General features: G+C 32.5%; 2 protein-coding genes across 5 annotated transcripts in view; one reads left to right on the plus strand and one right to left on the minus strand.

Moving 5' to 3' along the window:
* The window catches only part of LOC134695950 (tyrosine-protein kinase Tec-like), a 37,661-nt gene extending 21,990 nt beyond the window's left edge, over nt 1–15,671 (minus strand). The window contains exons 1-7 of one of the 2 annotated variants that reach the window (XM_063557448.1): nt 15,525–15,671; nt 11,694–12,025; nt 8,475–8,573; nt 6,356–6,449; nt 5,043–5,177; nt 1,295–1,452; nt 382–446 (exon numbers count right to left, since the gene is read on the minus strand). In XM_063557448.1, coding sequence (XP_063413518.1) covers nt 382–446; nt 1,295–1,452; nt 5,043–5,177; nt 6,356–6,449; nt 8,475–8,573; nt 11,694–11,828 — 686 coding nt within the window. In that variant the 5' untranslated portion in view covers nt 11,829–12,025; nt 15,525–15,671. Of the gene's footprint in view, nt 1–381; nt 447–1,294; nt 1,453–5,042; nt 5,178–6,355; nt 6,450–8,474; nt 8,574–11,693; nt 12,026–15,312; nt 15,455–15,524 lie in introns of those variants that run through there. The other variant, XM_063557449.1, reaches the window with a different exon arrangement.
* LOC134695952 (mediator of RNA polymerase II transcription subunit 7-like) lies at nt 7,102–22,507 on the plus strand. 3 transcript variants are annotated; one of them, XM_063557453.1, is made up of 3 exons: nt 7,102–7,186; nt 18,111–18,230; nt 21,935–22,507. In XM_063557453.1, exons 2-3 carry the CDS (start codon nt 18,114–18,116, stop codon nt 22,475–22,477), a joined length of 660 nt encoding a protein of 219 aa, XP_063413523.1. In that variant the 5' UTR covers nt 7,102–7,186; nt 18,111–18,113; the 3' UTR covers nt 22,478–22,507. The 3 variants fall into 3 exon arrangements, with proteins under 3 accessions (XP_063413523.1, XP_063413521.1, XP_063413522.1); XM_063557451.1 differs by lacking the exon at nt 7,102–7,186 and adding an exon at nt 15,845–15,946; XM_063557452.1 differs by lacking the exon at nt 7,102–7,186 and adding an exon at nt 15,853–15,946 and having other exon boundaries at nt 18,114–18,230.
* Nucleotides 22,508–23,680: the final 1,173 nt, after the last annotated feature.

The raw sequence follows: 23,680 nt of genomic DNA on the forward strand, positions 1-23,680 counted from the left end.
ACTTACCCTGCCTTGTTTTGAGCATGCTGTAACTTACCCTGCCTTGTTTTGATCTAGCTATAACTTACCCTGCCTTGTTTTGAGCATGCTGTAACTTACCCTGCCTTGTTTTCAGCTAGCTATGCATAACTTACCCAGCCTTGTTTTGATCTAGCTGTAACTTACCCTGCCTTGTTTTGAGCTATAACTTACCCTGTCTTGTTTTGAGCATGCTGTTACTTACCCTGCCTTGTTTGAGCATGCTAAAACTTACCCTGCCTTGTTTTGAGCTAGCTAGGCATAACTTACCCAGCCTTGTTTTGAGCATGCTGTAACTTACTCTGCCTTGTTTTGAGCATGCTATAAGTTACCCTGCCTTGTTTTGAGCTAGCTATAACTTACCCTGCCTTGTTTTGAGCTAGCCACCAATGATCTCTGGTATCATCCACAACTTCATATTCTTCTCCCTATAGAAAAAAAAATATTATTGTTTAGCAATATAATATTTCCCACAGAATGTAACCAAAAGTTAGCGTGCAATAAATTCTAATATTGCACTAGTGCAATAAATCTTCAAAATTCATGATGTCATCAACATTTAAATCTTAGTTTAAAACCAATTTTTACTTTCAAATATTATATTGCTATACAATTAAAGGATAATTGCATGAATATTGGGCAATATTGTCCCTCATAGAACATATATTGCACTCGCAAAATCGTGCAATATAAAATTCTACTTGGGACAGTTATCTATCTAACCAATTAGTGACTTGGGTGGCCTATAAACAAAGTACAATAAAAAGGATTTCTTATAGCTAGGTTTAACTTCAAATCAAATAGTTTCACCCCCCAAACTTGCATTCCAATCTATTCACATTGTGGGAACATTTTTAAGACCTTTGCATTTGTTAAATCCATATGTTACAAGATCATCATTTTCTGTATCCTTATCAATAAAATAAGTATTGTCAATAACATATAAACATGATACACATATTATATAATAAGTAAATAAAAATATAAAAAAATCCTCAATACTAAAAGTGTCCTCAGTGACTTGTATTACAAAAGTATTTGTTTTGTTCATTATGTCATGAGAAACTTGAGATGGCAAAGATAGGGACAGGTCTGGTACCTGCTGAGAGGTTGTATCAAAGTATTTAATTTTATCAGAGTTATCAATTACATCCTTATGCTTAGATAATTGGTAAAAAGATTTTGAACACCTGGATTCAAATTTCTGATTAACTAAATCCTTAATACCATAGAGACATGTGCAGGAGTAAAGTTATAAATAGCAATATAAATTTACCTGCTGAAGTTCAAGGTCACCATCTTCTACAGGAGTAAAGTTATAAATAGCAATAAAGAATTTCTTGTCGCGTGACTGGTTATTGTCCTCAGGTTTTGGCGGGAGTGGTTTGTTTATCACAGACTGCTGTTTTGACACAGACGGTACTGTTGCATCATCTGAAAAGTTTAACAATCAGACTAATGACTAATTAAAGGTTTGATGAACAAATGTTTATTATATAAATATTGGTACATGTACATGTAATAATATAAATTTTAAGGAGGTACAGAACACCTAAGGGAATTAACTCTTTCATATCTAGTTAAATTATTCCTGTTGATTGTTTGGTTCAATTTTCGTGCTTTTTAGGTCAGAAGTCTTTTGGATTTATTATATTTGAATCATTTCCAAAATGCAGTTTCAGTTAAGCTTAGTATGTATTTGAAAATATACTACAATTCTCAATTCAGTATGGGAGGTTTAAACAAATATCTAGTTTCTTCCTCTCTCCAACCCTTAGACTTCTATGTGTGACTATTGTTGTTCCGATTTAGCAGTCTGCTACTGCTACACGCGACTGTTGTCGTTAACTTGTTTATTTATCAGTTACTATGGAGGGGCAGGTTTCTGTCAACATGAAAGGACAGCACTAACGACTTGTATGGGTTTTGATTGGTTAATAGTCAATGGCTTTTCAAGTTTCTCTTGACCGTAGAAAAAAGTGCTTGGAGGTCAGTACCTGATAGCATTAAAAAAAATCTGAAGCTGAAACCTAATGAGGTTAAACTTAGAGGGAAGGAAGGTCTTATTGCTGTAAAATTTCAAGATAAGCGAGATGTACACATGCTTTCTACCATCCATCCTACTACAGTCAGTGTTCTAAACAAAAATGGTCGAAGGACAAATAACCCAATTGTTAAACCGACATGTGTAGTGGACTACTGCTCTTTCATGGGAGGTGTTGATTTGTCTGATCAGATTAATCAGCACTTTTATTGCTTACATACAACAAGCAAGTGGTATAAAAAAAACTCTTCATCTACCTGTTGAACTTATGTTTAATAAATGCTTTTATTTTGTACAAAAAGGATGCACCAGTAAATAAAACCAGAAAAGAGAATAACATTTTCAGGACATCTGTAGTAAATGCTTTTATTCAGGAGACTGTTAGTGCCTGTGACGGCAAATTGAGATGGGGAGAAAAATCTTAGGAGAAAAACTGATGCGGTCACTTGATAGTCATTTCCTGCATCATATTCCTGCAAAGGAATAAGCAAACGTGCACAACCCACTAGAGACTGTGTAGCTTGTAACTATAAAAAGTCTTTGAGAGATGCATGTAAATAAAAGCTAACAAAGTTTGTTGTCCTACATGCACAGTTGCATTGTGTGTGCCTGATTGTTTTCAGGTGTACCACAGGCGCCAGAACTATTGAGCAATCCTCTTACCTGCAGGTGAATCATCTCGAGACTCTAAATAAACATTATTGTGTCTTGATCAGTATTTTTGAACATTAGTAACATTTATTGATTTTACAAAGTATTGTTTTATGTCTATACTGTTTTATTTACATTTTAAATTGTTATTTGTCGTCAACAAGTTTTTTTACTTACCTGTGTCATACCTGTAGTATTACCTGTAAGTTTTTTAGCCAAATAATTTTTAGCAAATATCTATAGCTACCAATTTTTATGAACAAGTATTTTTTAGCTTTTCCTCTCTTTATGAAAAATTTTCAAACTCTGTTTAAATAATTTAATTTTGCATTTTAAGTCTTAATATAATGACTGAACAAGCTATTTGTTTTAAACTATTGAATTGATACTGATCAATGCTGATCAAGATCTATCTGGCCTTTGAGTCATAAAACTTTTGAGTCAGTTTTTTGTACTCATGCTCTAAAATCAACCAATCAAAATGCTATATTTTATGTTTTGAGCATGATTTTTGTGCTTCGAGCACTGAGCAAAGTTTTATGACTTTAAGGCCTGAAGTTGAAGTCATAAAACTTTGCTTAGTGCTCAGTGCTCAGAGCACAAACTCGTGCTCGAAACACAAAATCCAGTACTGAAAAGTACTTTTATTCGTGGGGTACCAATTTTCGTGGTTTTTCGTGGATGACTTTATCCACGAATTTAAGTGTCCAACGAAATAAAAAAACCATTGTCCAAATCAGGACATGGAAAGATCCCCATCGGTAGGTTGGACTACTGATCAATATGATCTAGAGAATATATTGAATAACGACAAATCTGAGAATACTTTGATAGCAGTCACAGAACTATAACCACATGCAGGATTATACCCATTAAATCTTCAATAACCTAAACTGTACAACGTTGGATCTTTAAATTCTCATAAAAATATTTTTGATAGATGAAAATCAGATTTCTGGACTTGATATGCTAGCATGATAAAGTGTTCATTTTATATCCTCCTAGTTCTCGTACATATGGGAAATAATAATGTCATGCTGGGCTTGATTTTGATAAGAATTATTTGACAATTCAAGATACATTTATGTTACTGTTTTCTTTAGGTGACATGTTTATGGCCTAATTAACACCTTTGGTGGTCTTTAATCTGTTGATCACTTTATCATGGGTTAATTAAAGAACCTTAGTGAGCACGCTCACATACCCCACGTCCCCACATTGTCATTGGAGAAATTAAATAAGAAAAAAAAATTGTATAAGAAAAAATATTGAATAATAATTTCCTGTAAATATACACATCGACATAGTATGTCCTTACTATATACAAATTTCATGAAATGCTGTTGTGTAGTTTCAGAGGAGTTGCGATGACAAACTGTTGCAGAAATACATTGAAGCAAATAAGTTCAAAGGGGCATAACTCCTAGAAAAAAAATTGAATCGTAATTTCCTGTTGATATGCATATCTACGTAGTATGTCCTTATTATCTACAAAGTTTCATGAAATTCTGTAGTGTGGTTTGAGAGGAGTTGAGATGATAAACTGTTGAAGTAGTACCTTAGAGCAAATAAGTTCAAAGAGGTGTAACTCCTAGAAAAAAAAATTGAATCCTAATTTCCTGTCGATATGCACATTTACATAGTATGTACTTATTATCTGAAAAGGTTTCATGAAATTCTGTTGTGTGGTTTGAGAGGAGTTGCGATGTAGTACATAGAAGCAAATAAGTTCAAATGGGCGCAACTCCTAGAAAAAATGAATCGTAATTTCCTGTCTATATGCACAACTACAAAATATGTCCTTTTCATATAAAAAGGTTTTGTGAAATTCTGTTGTGTGGTTTGAGAGTAGTTGCGATGACAAGAAACAGGACTGAAGGATGGACGGACTGATGGACAGACGGGTCAAAAACATTATACCCTCCGCAACTTAGTTGCATGGGGTATAATTAGTGCTATCAATACGATTTACATGGGTCAATGTTTACTTTACAATTTCCTTTAATCCAGACTGTTTGTAACCTTCGTTTCTAAAGGCTTTAATTTTTCTTTTTTTTTTTAGAAAACTTAAATCCACGAATTCAAAAACCCAGGAACATGTAAATATTGCTCAAACCATGAAAATTGATACCCACGAATTAAATTACTTTCACAGTATTTTAGTTGGTTGATTCTTACGTCTGATTACAAAAATTGTGCTCGAAAGTTTTATGACCCCAAGGCCTAGTCTCTCTTGGAATTATAGTCTATATTTTCCTGTCAACCCTATAGTTCATTTATCAGCAGCAGCATCATCACTATATCCCAAATATTGAGGATGACTATTTACCTTTCTCTGGTGTAGTAAGACTACAGCCTACAGCATTCCTATCAATCTGATCACAGCATGAATATCGTCCCAATGATTTGGTCCAGACTCCAGGATGGTACTTTGGAAAGAAACAAGCATGTTTCTTCCCAGCAGCTGTAAAGAAAGAATACAAAAAAATATCATAATATTTTTTTCTTCTTACAAAGTTGATATCAAATGCCATAACAGATCTAGATAAGACATTTCATACACATCATTAAAAATTGAAAACTATATTATTTAAATTTAGAATGTATTGCGTTGTTTTTATTAATGTGAAAAAAATGTGAAATTTTAAATAATGTATCAAGTTTGCAATATCTAAAAATTATTATAATATTAGTAGTGGTTTTTTTTCATAAAATGATCAATCCCAAGCATTCATTTTTAAATTTACGGCTGAGTTTGTGTGAACCCCCCCCCCCCCCCTTCCCCTTTAAAAACAAATAAGCACTGTTCTGTTAAAGGCGGCATTCTGTTTTAATTTTAACTGTAAAAGTTATGTTTGCTAGTCAATGTACCCCCCCCCCCCCCCCCCCAACTCAGAAATTCCTAGCTATGGGCCTTAAAATCATGCAATAAACTTGGCAATTACATCCTGGTGCATATTACTTAATTAGCTCCATAACACCTTTAACTTATCAGGGCTAAATTGCTTGTGGTTACACTTTAAATTCAAAATTTATCTAGTACACTCATTCTACTGGAGAAAGAAAAGATGATCTAATTTCTTGTGTAGAAGGGAAAAGACCAATCGAACACTTGACCAAAGGTCAAGTTAGAAACTCTTTCCTAAAGTTTTTTGTTTAATTGATTAAAAATAATAACCATATTAAAATGACATTCCCTTTTATTTGTTTAAAAAATAATTCTGACAAAATTAATATCAAAGACCAAACAGATAAAATTGAGAATGGAAATAGGGAATTTGTCAATGCGACAACAACTTGACAATAGAGCAGACAACAGCTGAAGGCCACCAATAGGTCTTCAATGTAGCGAAAAATTCCCTCACCCAGAGGCGTCCTTCAGCTGGCCCCTAAACAAATATGTAAGCTAGTTCAGTGATAATGGAAGTCATAATAGACTCAGAATTATACACAAGATACTAAAATTAAAAAATCATACAAGACTAATAAAGGCCAAAGGCTCCTGACTTGGGACAGGCGCAAAATTGCGGTGGGGTTAAACATGTTTTTTTGAGATCTCAACCCTTCCGCTATTCCTCTAGAAAATGTTTTCATCCATACTAAACATTGTTAAGGATTATGGAAGATGTACATGTATCTTACCATCCCTGAGTATTTCTATCCATTCCTTTCTTTGGTCATCCTTCAGGGCAACAATATATAATGTAAAAAATTCTGCTCCTTCCCCATACACTACCTGCAATTTAAATCATCATATACAAATATTACCCTTATAAACTTTATTATTTTGTACATAAATTAAGCTGTAATTAGTTTTCTTGTATGAATTGTTTTACATTTGTCATGTCAGAACCTTTAAAAACTGACTGTGCAGTATGGGCTTTGTTCATTGTTGAAGCCCATACAGTGACCTATAGTTGATAATCCGTTTCATTTGTTCTCTTGTTGAGTGTTGTCTCTCTGGCAATCCTACCACATATTCTTATTTCTATTATGTCTATATTCTATAATCATGTTAAAGGCATGATGAAATTTTGAAATAAATTAAAATAAAATGTAATGTAAATTTTCCTAGCTTTACGCATTTGTAGTACTTCATATAACATACTTGTACAAGTTTTGTGGATTCATTATTATTTGTGAGATAGCAATTTTCATGGATTTTGTGGGAAGAAGTCTTACATAATAAATGTACATGTATGTTAAATATCTATTTCATCAATTATAAATTCTAAATACACAAACAATTAATAAACCTTATAAATTACGTAACACTTGAAAAATTGTTCAACCTTGACCCAAAAAAGACTTTTTACATTCCCAAGTTATATAAATAATGTAAGTGTGGTAAATTTCCATCTGATTAAAATATAAATCCTGTCTGAAAGCCTCGCTTACAAGGAACTATCATTTGGTTATCTTTTCTGTCCTGGTAATAGTTACAACAGCCAATGAAAATTCAGCTATTTGAAAGTGAGTTTCATTATCATGATTATGACAAAATGTGATCTGTTATTCTGTCATGTCAGTGGTTGTCGTTTGGTGTTGTATATATACTATTCGTTTTTTGCTCATTTTTTGTACATAATTCTTCCAGTTAGTTATTACTCGTTTGAATCGTTTTCCTTGAATCATTTTACTTGAATCATTTTACTTTCATCATTCGGTCCTTTTACAGCAATGCAGTATGGTTTCAAGGTGGTACCTAACACTTCAGGGAGATAACTCTGTAAAATCGGCTAAACGTTTTAATTACGTTGTGTTGTAAAAGGAATATTAAGCTTCTCAATGATCAAATTTGGTGTTTTTCAAACTGCTATATAACCAGTGTAATTTTTTGACAAACAGTTGGTTCAAAATTTCTGAAATTTTTATATTTTTTTTAAAGGGTCAAAGCAAGTACATTGACAAAATTTTATGAAAATTAAACGAGCCAAATTTTTTTTAGTGAAAGTGTTGGGTACCACCTTAACACATTGTTATATGCTGTACAGTTTTCTTTACTTTGGATTCATTACTAATCAATGGATACTTATTTTTGTGTTTTCATGGGTACATCATGCACATGTACATTTAAGTCAAGAATATTTGCTTATATCATTGTATATAATCTATGCAATCTGATGTACAGTAGTTGTCGTCTGTTTATGTAGTTCATACATGTTTCTTGTTTCTCGTTTTTATAAAGATGAGACCTTTGGTTTTCTCGTTTGAATGGTTTTACACTAGTTATTTTTGGAGCCCATTATAGCATGCTGTGTGGTGGGAGCCAAGGCTCCGTGTTGAAGACCGTACCTTGACCTATAAAGGTTTCCTTTTTTAAATTGTTATTCGGATGGAGAGTTGTCTCATTGGTACTCATACCACATCTTCCTATATCTAAAAACGAGAGCCGTGGTGTAGTGGTTAGTGCATCGGACTACTAACACAAAGGTTCCTGGTTCGATTCCCGTTTGGGATGAAAATTTCGGCTCTCCCTTGACACCATTTGCGATTATGGTCTTGAGGAAACAATGATAGTCCGTCGGACGGGGACGATAAATGGCTGACCAGTGTTAAGAGAGAGCCACATCTCTTGCACGTTAAAGACACCCTTGTAGATTTCGAAAAAGAGTAGGCTAATATGCCGCTACAAGGCAGCACTCGCACCCGCAAAGTGGAGAGGGATTAATATAAGTTGCAAAACTTGTTTCCCAATCCACTATAAATAAATATGTTTAAACTAAATCTTCCTATATCTAAGAAATATTTTTGGACTTACCTGGAAAACATTGACTTTATTGTCTAACGTTCTGTCTTCCACAGCCTCCACTACTTTTATCTTCTCAAGTTTTATCGAACCTTTCACTTTACCTTTTTTCTATTACGAAAAAAAGAAGAGAAAAATGATTATTCAATATGTTCAATGACAAATGATTAAAGTACTTTTATTTAACTTCAGGGAAATAGTACATAATATACATGATATATGGTTTAATAAATTCCTTAACTAGATCTTGTTAAATTCTTAAAATTGTTAAGATTTGCTCTGTTTCTTACTTTTGTAGCTGAACTCCTGTCTTTCACTTTGAACATGTATAAGTTACTCTCAGTTCAATGAACTCTTTTCCAATGTGAGGAGTAATCATTTGCATATATATGTTTTAACCAAATTCATCACTCAGTTTACGTTGATTTTGCAATGGTTATATACATATCTTAATTTGTATAAATATAAACGGTTTTGAAATCTAAAAGATTGAAAACGGAATTGAAAGAAATGTCCGCTGGGTTAAATTTTTTTAGAAACTCTCTTTTACACTTTTTATTAAAGCAGTGTTCTCCATGGTGCCTGTGGTACCCTGGTGTTATGTTTTTCACCATAATGTTATCTTGAATGTATAGGGGCAATGTTGCTATATTTTTGGGAAAATAAATGATATGTTAATGTCCATGGTTCTAAATGAAAATTGTGGGGAAAATACTATCTTAATCATGTTAATCCTTGATACATGTATATTTGGAATTGGGTTGAAAGAAATGTATAGATCTACAATTAAATTAATTGCCATTCATTTTTAAAACCTAGAAAAGGTAGGAAATAATGGATGTGAGTTTGTCTAGTTTGGAACTCTAGTGCTAATAAATTACATGTTTTTAAAAGTTCATTAATTACATATAATCAATATCGATCAGATAAATGTCAAAATATCTTCCTACTAAGTCATGTAGGCTTATATTTTCCAACCAAGTTTCCTGTTATCACCATGGTACTTGTAATTGATTAAAGATAAATCTTAGACAAATCACAACTATTCACATTATTAAGGCTTACCCTTTTTCAGCACCTCTTATGCGACCCTTAATGTTTACCAACTCTCAATGTTCACCTCTTTTTATTAGTCCATTGTTGCTGATTGCTATCAATTTATTGATATTTTGACAAAATTTAAATACACATCATCATGACATGCATGACAAGTTCTTGGAATCAAAAGTGAAATTCAAGTACATGTATCAATCATAAGTATTGTCTAATAAATTTAATCATCAAATTTATTCATGTTTTGTCTATGGTTTGAATAATTTGAGTTCCAGTAGGATTTCTCCTTAATAAAAGTCACAAGGTCATATCTAACATTACCTCAGGTCATATTAAAGGTTACTTTAAAGCAAATTTTACAGGTTAAAGGTTACAGGTCATATAATATGATATGTCCGGTGGCAAGGCCCACAGTCAAACCTTCAAGGTCGCAGGTCATATTTGACCAAGTTGGAACCACATAATTATATACATTTTTCTTTTACAAATTGTGACTTAGAAGGAGAGTTTTCTTATTGGCACTCATACCACATCTTCTTATATCTATGATATATAAATCTTAAAGTAAGATGCAATTTCATTCAAAGATGAGGTGGTGGGAGGGGTCCTGATCCCGAATTCCTGGTCTTAATTAAAAACATGGAATCCTGAGTTCCCAAATTTAAAGAAATTTAAATCTCGACATCCGGAAATTTGAACAAAGGATCATTCCCAAAATCCCAAGCTTAAAACAACAAATCCCAGAATCCTGTTAAAGTTCCTAACCCCAAGGTAAAAAAAAATTAACCGCTGACAAACGTTGAATTTACAATAACTAAATATATATATATACATGTATGTATTTTACACTTCTGAATAAATATCTATCTTTTCCCAGAAGTAGCTATTTCCTCTAAATTCAGAAGTGCTTTTAACTGTAACAGGAAGGTATTTGTAGTACATGTAGTAGGAAAGTCAAATGTTTGTGGCGGCATAAAGTGTTTATTCTCTTATTATGTACACATGAACTGCATGCACTGGAACCTGCATCATGATGTGGTTGTAATGATCCAATAATGCATGATCATTAAATTTGAGTACACAATAAAAAAAGGCCAAATAAAAAATATGTAAGTTTCCTATTTCCCTAGCTACCGTACCCTATATCTTAACCTTAGAAATAACTTCATTTTGTACCTCAATCATTTTTTGTCATTATTCAAGCACTATTAAAGTCAAATTTTCTCTCCCATAGAGTTGGTTCACCCATGAACAAGAGGCTCCCTAGTATCAACCATCTGTAGAATATGCAACAACAAAAATTTGGGTTGAATGAAAACTGTTTAGGGCAAAATATTTATCTTCCTGATCCTTTTCATTGGACAAATTTTGTCTATATCATGTACATGTATATCCATAATAACTTTCAAGGTTATCACGATAATAGGCAGACATATAAAAATAATGTTGAATGGTGAATCAGGGGGAACAACTCTAACCTGTATAAAGATCTTATGTTCTGATAATTTTGCCCATGTTTGCTGTAAAGTTCAGTCCTCCTGTTAGTGTTATCAGATTAAATTTATAAATTGTAGATCTATTGTAATTAGATGAAAACTAAAAATTGGTCAAAATCTTAATTTTTTCACAAAACATTTTGCAATAACAGCATGAACAGTAAAACCATTTTCATTACTTGGGTGCATGGTACCAAACACCTGGACTAAAATTAATTCGACTTGCTAAATTCTAATAAAATTTTGACAAAATCTTAACTTTAACCTTCATCATTGTTCATGACCTTTTGGCAAAAATTATAGATTTTAAAAAATTGAATCACACATTATATTACAAAAATTTCATAGGACATGTACAGATGGACAAACACTTGAATTTTGATTAAATATTGAGAAGCTTAACATCTCATTAACATTAGAACGTGATTATAACGCTCAGCTGATTTTTACAGAGTTGTCTCTCTGTAGTGTTAAATACATTTGAAGTCAAAAAGTGAATTGAAAGTGTACAAGATTTGTACAGAGTTACCTCCCTGAATAAGATGAACAGAACCAATCAGGTCCAACCTACCAAAAAATCAGGGTCACGTTCATGTATACCAACTGTGTGTAGACATGGTAGATATATGTACGTATACAATTTTTTTCAACCTAGAATTAAATTGTAACCATGGTAACTCACCTCTAATGTTCCATCTTTATAGCTTAAAGTATCATTATCTAATATGAACCAGCGACTTTTATAGTTCTGTGCTGTGATTCTGCTTTTGTTCACAGAACGCTTCATCATGAAATCTTCCTTTTTTGTTGAATCCATTTTTAGGTATTTTTTTGTTATTCACAGTCAAATGACAGTCTAGTTTCTACATCATATACATCTCCAAAAAAAAATTGTTTACATCAATTTAGTCTGCTCTATTGCCTATCAGCATTTACCACCAAATCATTATATCCAATCCAAACAGTCATTCTTACATGTATATCCTTTTTCATGCAAACCAAATAGTTTAACATCTGAAAGGAAAAGTATGTACAAATGTATGCAAAAGAACATGTCAAATTTATATCAAAATATATACAATATAAGTCGATACAACTAAAGTATAATATTTCCATGGTCATATAACATGTATAAAATGGCAATTCCTTCAGTATATGTATGTAATTTCATATTTGAATTTTATCAATAACAAAAGGATGTTTGCTCTTGACTCTATTTATGAAAGCCAAGCTTTACAAAAGAGTCTTTTAAGAATGTTATTCATGTTATTGATTGATAGCACATGTATATCAGTGTATATAAATAAAGAAACTTATTAAAATCATAATGTTAATAAATTGGTTTTGAGATATTTCAGGAAAGGATTATCTCTAGAGTTTACAAACATTCAACATAAGCACATTAAAAACAACTGATTTAGCAATTTTTCATAAATTAACATGATAAAAGGGGCATAATTCAAAAACAGTAAAAGTGAACCAGCCAATTTCAAACTTGGTCTGTGTTTTGAGGTACATGTAATATTTTAGAATTGTTTCATAAAAAAAAATTGAAACAAATTAAACTATAATCAGTCAAGGGTCTAACTTAAATAAGTTATCAGGGAAAAATAACACGCATGTTGTTATTACAGACACTTCCATGAGTTGTCTACTCTTTTTTCCTGAATCTGTAATAACATATGTTGGTTATCAGTGAAATATATCAAAAATGTTTTATCTTTAATGGGCACTTGGGAATTCCTAAAAACTGTTGCGCAGTAGCTTAATAAATTACCTTGATAACTAATTTTCTAATTCCATTAATACAATTATGATTAACCATGGTAAATCAATGAGACAAGGCTTTTAAGGGCAAACTAAGCTGTAATAACAAGGCTTATGTTATTACAAGCATGTAATTTACTATATCAGAGTAAATGAGACACTTGGAATCTTGCACAGTGCCTTATTACAAGCTCTGATCATCATTTCTTACAATGAATTGAAATACATTCTTATGCAAGTCAGAGCAAAGCCTTTAAAGAGATATAGAGAAGCTGCAATAACACCCATTGGTTATTGCAGGAATGTATTTTCTGTAATAACATAGGTGTATTATGCATGATTGGTAAGCTATGAACTTTTATATATTTGCAAAGATTAGTATACATAAAGAAAAATTATAATATCAATAGAACTTGAGAAAAATTTAACAAAATAAAGGTTGTATATTTTCCCTTTGAAACATTTAACATACATATGTTATTACAGTGTTTTGATATTTCAGCTCACAATAACAACATGTATGTTATTTTTCTCTAATAAATTATTTAAGTTAGACCCTTGACTGATAATACAAAAAGTAAGAGGACATAAACCAAAAATTCAAAAAAAGGAAGACAGACAATCAAGGGCTACACTTAATGGAGGGTGGTAAAGGGGAGCCCTGAACACGGAAACACGTGAAATAAAAATCGCAAAAACGTTGCACGGAAAATAAAAATCGGAAAAAACGAAGCACGAGAAATAAAATCGTACATATTAACAGAAAAAGTAAAATAATTTATTAATCATGCAGCCGTTCTTGGATACCATCTTGTCTTATAAAAATGGACATGATGACCCTACAGTCACCTTTCAGCGTCCGCTAGTTGTTGACTTTGAATTAATTCCGGTTTACTTTTAATCAAATGCGCGACAAGCACGAGAAATTAACAGTTCCGACACGAAACACGGAAAATATATAAAGGAGAACACGAGGCACGCACGTCAAACCAAACACGAGAAAACCAGAAATAAAACCTCAAAACACGAAAACACGTGAAATAAAAAGGCCTAAAACGTTGCACGAAAATAACCTTTTACCACCCCCTTAATGCCCCCACCTCTGACACAATGACATTCCTAATAAATACAATTAAGACTGAATATGGATGTACAGCTTGGAGAAACTAGCTAGGTCATGAATTGATGATAAGGTTGAACTTTGTCTAAATATATAAGAGAACACTTGTAAGTAATAATCTTTAACACACAAGTAAAAAGGAAATAGAAAGTTAAACTACTACATGTATTATAATGAATTTTAATGTTTTATGATGGACATACGGTACATGTACAAATGTAAAGTTACATCTTTCAGTTCTGAAAAACAACACAATGAAAGTAAAGTCAATCTCTATTTGAAACTTTTTACTTTTCAAAAAGGTAAATCATGTAAATGGCAAATGTAAAATGTTAAAAACACATTTAGGGTTGGTAAGGAAACCAAATACAAACAAACATCTTTATTTAAGCTACATGTAAGTATGTAGATTGAGCTTGCTTTCAGTTATTGAGAACATTCTAAGGTGTATTGTTGTTTAATTATTTTTCTTCTTCATTTATTATATGTTTATCATTGTTTTATTGATGATTCTTTGACAACCATCTCACATATATGAAATAAAAATGAATGATCCTGGGTCATCCGTATTGTTTCTTCACGTTTGAAAGTATATATGAAAATTAGATTGAAAACTTGAAAGAGATCCATAATTGTAATTTTTTAAGTTATTGAAATAATCAATTGTCACTTGCCCTGCTTGCACAATTTATAAGAAAAAAAAGTCAAATGGTAATTCAGCAGCATTGACCATGTTGACTTATCTAAGACAGTTTAAAAAATGGACCCCTAAATGGTTGGTGACTGATTCATACCAATCCTTGTAAATATAATAGAAAAGATGTGGTACATGTATGATAACCAATGAGACAATTCTCCACAAACGACACAGAAATTAACATCTATAGTTCACTGTACAGCCTTCAACAATGAACAAAGCCCATACCAAATAGTCAGCTATAAAAGGCCCCGGAAGTGACAATGACAATGTAAAACAATTAAAAGGAGAAAAACTAACGGCCTAATATTTATGTTAACAAAATGAACGAAAAACAAATACATGAAATATATATGTCATGCACATAAACAAAAAAACACTGAATTACAGCCTCCTGACATGGGACAGACACATACATACAGAATGTGGCAGGGTTAACCATTTTAGCGGGATCCCAACCCTCCCCCTACATTTATTTGTTTCCCCGAACTAAATTCATATTGACAATCATGGCAATAAATGATTAAGATTTGAATGCCAATGAAGTTAAAGTAACAAATAGTTTTCATTGTTAAAAAGTGCTATTGATGTCTGATGCAGTTCTATATCAAACATTTAATCTTCTGAGCTTTTATGAACAAAAATATTGGATACAGATGTATTAAACCATGTAGAGACCACTAAAGCTAAATTATTGGCATGTCAGCTTCAACTTACATGACAAATAGATAAAAAGTAACATAATCCAGTGATTCTGAGGTTAATAAATCTTAGTGATGAGGATGATTAGTGATTAAAATACTTAGGAAGTTGAACACTGGATAGATCCAGGAAGTTAAAACTACTGTTAACCAATGAAAATTTTCCAAATTTTCTCATAAGTAGCTAATGGAAACAGAAAGCGCTTCAATCAAATAAGAAATGCATACACTCGTTACATTATGTAGTCATCACTGTTTCTTTGATAAGATTTCTTTGTGGATTAATGAAGACCAAACCCTGCTGCTTTCGGTTCAAACGAAACTTCCAAAGAAATTTTGAACTGAGTTACCTCCCTGGAATCTCACACAATTCGTTAAACAAAACGAAACATTATTGTAAAATAGTTTGTATTCTATCATTTGGGCTATTCTATGTATTTAAAAGCATTTATTTATATATTTGTTAAATAATATTTGTATTTCATCATCAAAAGTTAAAAAATTTAATAAATATAAATGTTCGTTTTGGTAAAAAAAAAAGTTAAAGAGACAAAGACCAAAACACAAGTTCACAACACAAACAGGCTTACTCTTTCTGCACATCTGCATTTCATCCATCTGATCTCTCTGTGGTAGTTGCCATCTTTAGAGTAAGCAGGAAATCTTTAAGAGAAACATAATACAAAGACTCTTTTATTCTTTCGTGTGTAGAAAATAGAATGGAATCAGTACTTGATATGCTATCCAACCACATAAGCGTGTGGTAAAGGGTTATTTTCGTGCAATGTGATTGCAGATTTTCAACGTGTTTTTACTTGTTTATTTGACGTTCAGTTGTGCAAGACGAGTGCCCTGTTCAGTGTGTTCTGCTTATTTAATTTTATGTGCATCGTGATTTTCAAAGTCTTATTTTGCGTGCTCTGTATTTTTAAAATAAAATTTAAATAATTGGCAGGGATCGTCAAGAAATACTTTTTTTAAAAGCCGTAAACCAATTATGTTATACATGTAATAAATGTGTATACTTAATCAGGAATATCAAGTAAAGCAAAGAGTTAATATATACAAGAAGACCGTGACTCAGTCTCAAAAGGTTCACATAAAAGTATTTATTTTTCTTGCAACGTTCATTACAGAAATTATTTCACGTTTAACATGAAATTATATCTTATTTTTACTTTACCACCCTCACATAATAATGGACCATTAATTTTTGTACATAAATAGCACATATATATACATAATGATAATGATATATATATACAGTCATACATATAATTTCGTACTTTGCTTGCTTTTATCTTCGCTTTTACAATTGTTACGTCTGAATACATTCTTGATACAGATAACATGAAATCCCATTTTAGGCAGGGATGCCGTTACCATCAATAGTCAAATGGTAATTTTCTGCTATCATTAGCATCAAATAGGCTAATATTTAATATTATTCTTATCATGACGAACATTTATATTTATTAAATTAACGTAATTCGTCAAAATCAATATTTATCAGAAAGTGTACATTTTATCATTTTATCATCATGTGTAAGCCAAACAAGTGTCCCATGAAATTAGTTAAATCATAATTGAAATTTAAACTTAAATGAAAGACAACACAGATGTAAACAAAAATGGAAAATGGTGAATATAAACAGCTACATGTATATGACTTTTTGTGTGATGGTCAATTTATATCTTCCAGAGTTTAATAATAATGAAAGAAGATCATTTAGTAGGAAGGCCAAGCAACTTGAAATTATAAACAATGAAATGTCACAGTTTTATATACATCTTGTTAAAAATGACAATCCAAAGATCATGAAGATATTAAAACAATTCATTGCTTCATACTGAATATTTAAAAACAAATGTTGATTTAGTCTTATTATTTTTTGTAGATTAAATAATTTGGTATTAGATAATCAGACAAGACTTTTATGCAATTTGGACATTACATTTATTTCACTATGAAATTGAAAAATACCCAACAAAGGTCAAAATAGAATATCTTTTCAAGGGACACTTTTACACAGATGTGGACAATATTTTATAATAAAATTCTGTCCTTGACAAAATTTCACAGGTCATATCTGTGACTTTTTGTCCATATATAGGACATCATTTCATGGGGGACACTATTTAATCCTACACATGCACCAAAAATACCAATAACAATATTTGTCAAGATATTTTTTTAATGTTATTTGTCATAACATGCATTATAAGGTACATGTAATAAAAATAATGACTTTTTAACCGCACTCCCAAAAATGTGAACTTGGGAGTTGATTTTGGGGGTTATGGTCCTAACAGTGTGTTCAATGTTTGATAAACTCCCTTACACTGCTTTAAATTATCTATTAAAGACTTTATGATGTATTAAAATGGGTAATTATGGTTGCAAAATCCATTTGGAATTGTGATGGTATTTTCTCATTTCCAGAAGAAAAGTTTGGGGGGGTGGGGGGGGGGGGGGGTTAATTCACACAGGTAGTCACATATTTTGCACAACAGTGAAAAATTGAATGTAAATTCAAATCATATAACCAATTCTAAGTTCCTTGACTACAGTTATTCTGTGTTAGGAACCTATTATTAATATGTGTCAAATATTTAATTACAATCCAAATTCAAAACTGTATGATAATGATTATGTATCAAGCATTTGTCAAGTGGAACATTGTGTCTATTTTGGCCCCAACATTTTTGAGGGTTGGACATCTGGGGTCATATCCAACTACGCTCATCAAAGCAATTTATTTAATTGTGTTTTTGTATTGCTTTAGAATAAGATAATAATTTGTTTTTTTTCAGAAGATGGCAGAAAATCAGGGAGTAAGTGCTTTTCCATTGCCTCCTATGCAGTATGTGCATTTATATACAGATGAAAATGTAAAGAAAGGGAGGGCACCACCTCCACCTCCAATTTCTCAGGTAATTATTTATTCAGACAGCAAGTTAATTACATATTTAGTCAGGGAGGGAAACACCTCCACCTCCAATTTCTCAGGTAATTATATATTCAGACAGCAAGTTAATTACATATTTAGTCAGGGAGGGAAACACCTCCACCTCCAATTTCTCAGGTAATTATATATTCAGACAGCAAGTTAATTACATATTTAGTCAGGGAGGGAAACACCTCCACCTCTAATTTCTCAGGTAAGTATATATTCAGACAGCAAGTTTATTACATATTTCGTCAGGGAGTGCACCACCTCCAATTTCTCAGGTAATTATATATATTCAGACAACAAGTTAATTACATCTTTAGTCAGGGAGGGCACCACCTCCACCTCCAATTTCTCAGGTAATTATATATTCAGACAACAAGTTATTTACACATTTAGTCAGGGAGGGCATCACCTCCACCTCCAATTTCTCAGGTAATTATATATTCAGACAACAAGTTAATTACATCTTTAGTCAGGGAGGGCACCACCTCCACCTCCAATTTCTCAGGTAATTATATATTCAGACAACAAGTTATTTACACATTAAGTCAGGGAGGGCATCACCTCCACCTCCAATTTCTCAGGTAATTATATATTCAGACAACAAGTTAATTACATATTTAGTCAGGGAGGGAAACACCTCCACCTCTAATTTCTCAGGTAAGTATATATTCAGACAGCAAGTTTATTACATATTTCGTCAGGGAGGGCACCACCTCCAATTTCTCAGGTAATTATATATATTCAGACAACAAGTTAATTACATCTTTAGTCAGGGAGGGCACCACCTCCACCTCCAATTTCTCAGGTAATTATATATTCAGACAACAAGTTATTTACACATTTAGTCAGGGAGGGCATCACCTCCACCTCCAATTTCTCAGGTAATTATATATTCAGACAACAAGTTAATTACATCTTTAGTCAGGGAGGGCACCACCTCCACCTCCAATTTCTCAGGTAATTATATATTCAGACAACAAGTTATTTACACATTTAGTCAGGGAGGGCATCACCTCCACCTCCAATTTCTCAGGTAATTATATATTCAGACAACAAGTTAATTACATCTTTAGTCAGGGAGGGCACCACCTCCACCTCCAATTTCTAAGCTAATTATATATTCAGACAACAAGTTATTTACATCTTTAGTCAGGGAGGGAAATACCTCAAACTCCAATTTCTCAGGTAATTATATATTCAGACAACAAGTTATTTACACATTTAGCCAGGGAGAGCACCACTTCAAACTCCAATTTCTCAGGTAATTATATATTCAGACAGCAAGTTATTTACACATTTAGTCAGGGAGGGCACCACCTCCACCTCCAATTTCTCAGGTAATTATATATTCAGCATGTTCAGACAGCAAGCTAATTACATATTTAGTCAGGGAGGGAAACACCTCCACCTCTAATTTCTCAGGTAATTATATATTCAGACAGCAAGTTTATTACATATTTCATCAGGGAGGGCTCCACCTCCAATTTCTCAGGTAATTATATATATTCAGACAGCAAGTTAATTACATCTTTAGCCAGGGAGTGCATCACCTCTATCTACCGTCTCATTTGATTAGTCCCCTACCGACAAAGTCTAAGGGGGCTTTAGTTCTGCACTATGTTGATCTGTCTGTCTGTCTGTCCATCAGTCAGTCTGACAAATCTAGTTCGTTACTTTTTTTGAGAAAAAACTATTTGGGTGATACTGGCTCCTTTAAGCCTCAATGTGGTTAAACCAAACTTTAATATTATATATAGATAGATATTATAATACAGAATGATTTTGAACTTTAAACTGCATTATAAACACACAATTTTCATTTTGAAAATATATTAAAAAAAATCTGTCATCTGTTCCACATGTTAGGCCTTGTTCACATTGACCTAAACTCGGTGTTATGTTAGTGTAACTCACACATAAACTAAACATAATTACGTTCCCATTGATAACACTCAATGTTAACATGTAGTTTAAATCATGTTTTGCCTACATGCAGTCGATAGTCGATGTAGGCCTTGTGTAGGTTCAGTGTACACAAAACTAGGCATTCCGAACTGTAATTTTTCCATTTATACGTAAAAAAAGAAACGATTTTTATATAAAATTGATACTTATAACACTTATTAATAAAGTTCTTTACAGAAATATTTGTCTAAACTTGATATATTTATTTGTTATAAAACACTTTACGTAGCCTTATTAGCCCCTTATCAAGACTCATCCATCATCTTTGCCGAACACATAATTTATTAGAAAAGGTCTTCCCATCACAGGCACTTGTTTCTGTCAATATATGGTTTACTATCCATAACAGTACAAAATGTTTTTTTTGTACTGGTATGGATAGTTAACCATATATTGACAGAAACAAGTGCCTGTGCTTCCCATATCGACTGGACGTACACACTTGACAGAAATATTTGCCACTGGTATTTTTTCAAACAACGATTCACTCATTAATGCATTACTGAAAAAGGGTGAGGTTACTTGTTTGTTTGTGTAGAATCTCTGATCCGTTAAAATACAATTAGAAATAAAAAAAAAATATATCACCCTCTTCTTTTGCCGAAGAAAAACTTGTAGAAAAAATATCATTTGAAACAAACAGAAAAGATAGAAATGTACTGTTCTTTAAATCGCAATTCTTTTTCTCTGTCTATAAGCAAGCTGATGCAGCCTTTTTTTTTAATGCGTAGTCGAGACATCTTTAGACTACTGCAAATCATCCAGAATTACTTTCTTAAAGGAGCAACCACTTTACTTTAAAAACAAGGGGGGGGGGGGTCTGAGTCCGATTTGTTTCTCGCGCGAAAGTTCATATTTATTTCGATGATAGCAATTCAATATTTAACACTATAATGTATGGGGAAACTTTGGATTCAGAATATTTTTTCATTCTAATCATCTGTATGACCCAATTTTTTTTAATCAAATTGTGGAAAAATCCATCCCCCTTTTTTTAAAAGTCAAATGGTCGTTCCCTTTCTGCTAGAAAAGTTGTTTGAAAGTTTGAATTCGGTTTCTACGTAATGAACATTTAAATGACATATAGTTTACAAGTGTGAACAAATCTTATGTACAGGTAACTAAACAAGGTGTATAGATGTGGACAAATCTTATGTGAAACTAGTGTACAGTTCATTAAACCAAATGTAAACATGTTTACTGTACACAGCGTTTGGTGTGAATACGACCTTAGTTTAAGAGTTTATCCACCATACATGTACATGTATATATATATAGTCAATATAGTCAATGCATATTTAGTATATAATATACATTTATTACATATGAGGATATTTATTATGTGGCATATTTGGTCTTATTAATTAACATTTTGTCATTTCTATGCTATGTGCCTTTTTATAAACCTTTATTAAATGAGCAGATGAGCTGCATTGATTAGAAATCGACCTGATGCAAGTGCATGTCAATATATCTCTGTTATAAACCTATTACGGGTTGAACAAATCTCCTTCCAAAGTCTATAACTGTATGAAAATTGAGTTGTTATAAAAACCTTACAAAAATACCAAAAATGTATCTTTTATTTTTCGTATTTCAATGTTCCAAAATCTATCATAGTCTTATATCTATACATATATATATAAGTTGCACATGCATAAAGTGGTTTTCTATCCAACACAACTAATATATCATTTTGTTTTATTTTCTTCTCAGGACAATTACACTATGTTTGGGGTACCATTTAATGTGGATGATCAAATTATACAACCATTAGAATCTCAAGGATTCAGAAGACTGCATCCACAAAGTTTTGACCACAAGAGGGAGCTGAAGAAACTGAATCACTCAATTCTGGTCAACTTCCTTGACCTTATGGATATTCTCATCAAATCACCAGACTCTCAGAAAAGGACAGAAAAATTAGAAGATCTAAATCTGTTGTTTATACACATGCATCATTTAATCAATGAATTCAGACCACATCAAGCAAGAGAAACATTACGTGTCATGATGGAAAAACAGAAAAAACAAAGACACGAAATAGCAGAAAGATTTCAGTTACATTTAGAAAAAGTTAAAGAACTTATTCAGTCTAGTTTACAAAATATCCCTGATGATTTAAGTTTCGATTCTAAAACTTTAGTAAAAACTGAACTGCTCCAGTTCTCATGTCAGCAGGAAGACGTTAGTGTTAAATCTGAACCATGTGACCAACTTGATCGCATGATGTGTGACATTGTAGATAGTATGACTTAAAATTTAAATAAACAACAAACATTTTTGTCATACATTTGTATGTTTATATTTTAAAATCTGTTATAGCTTATTTCCTAATACATGTAGATTAAAACTTAGGGTGACTTGCTTACTTTTTATATATAAACGTTTGTTCAAGCATTGTAATACAGATAGACCTCTTCAAACAATATAACTACCAGTAGAAGTAAAGTTAAACCTATATATATCTTATTTAGATTTGATTGGACATTATCTAATAATCAAATTCAACTTCATACAAAGAAAGCAAGCAAGCCAATCAAAGTCTTAAACTACATGTATTAGGAAATAAGCTCCAAAGAGAAATAAGAAAATGTGTTATGAGTGTCAATGAGACAACTCTCCATCCATTTCACAATGTGTAAAAAGTAAACAGTTATAGGTGAAGTACAGCCTTCAACACATAGCCTTGACTTACACTGAAAAAGCTTGCAGTTCGGTGCAAGCCAAGGCTATGTGTTGAAGGCTGTACTTCACCTATAACATTTTTTTCTTTCCAGTGTTTTTTTCTTCTTTTTTTTGGTTAGTCCACAAAAGGAGGCTCTCCCTACATTACCTCTATGTAAGTTAGCGCCATGGAAACCATTTCTAGTTGGTTGACTATTATGGAATAACTGTTTAATTAGACTTCTTACCAGGTTTGTACTAAAATGAGCACCACATATGGAGCAGGATCTTCTCATCCTTCGGTAGCACCTTTAATTACCATTAGTTTTAGGTGGGGTTTGTGTTCTTTTTTTTAGCTCACCTGGCCCGAAGGTCCAAGTGAGCTTTTCCCATCACTTTGCATCCGTCGTCCGTCATCGTTAACTTTTACAAAAATCTTCTCCTCTAAAACTATTGGGCCAAACTAAATCAAACTTCTCCACAATTGTAGATAAATTCTTCGTTACTGTTTCTGTAACATAACTTTTTTTACAAGTTAGGGTTGTTAGTCCTTAGCTGAACCTCTTAACTGAAGGGTCGGGTTTTTCTCTCAGGATGTTCCTTCCCTTAGACAATTGCTGTTACTGAGCTTACGAGCTCCATCTACCCGGATTTTCTGTCTGGATTCACTTCCATAGCCTTTGACTTTCACTAGGTCATCCATAAGGCAGTGAAGCTATTTACCCATAGCTGGGGGCTAGGTTTGCAGGCATCAGGGCGTGTCCACACACCGATGGGCCTGCATGCCGTGCATCT

This window comes from Mytilus trossulus, chromosome 14 (genome assembly GCF_036588685.1).
Source record: "Mytilus trossulus isolate FHL-02 chromosome 14, PNRI_Mtr1.1.1.hap1, whole genome shotgun sequence".
Taxonomy (NCBI): domain Eukaryota; kingdom Metazoa; phylum Mollusca; class Bivalvia; order Mytilida; family Mytilidae; genus Mytilus; species Mytilus trossulus.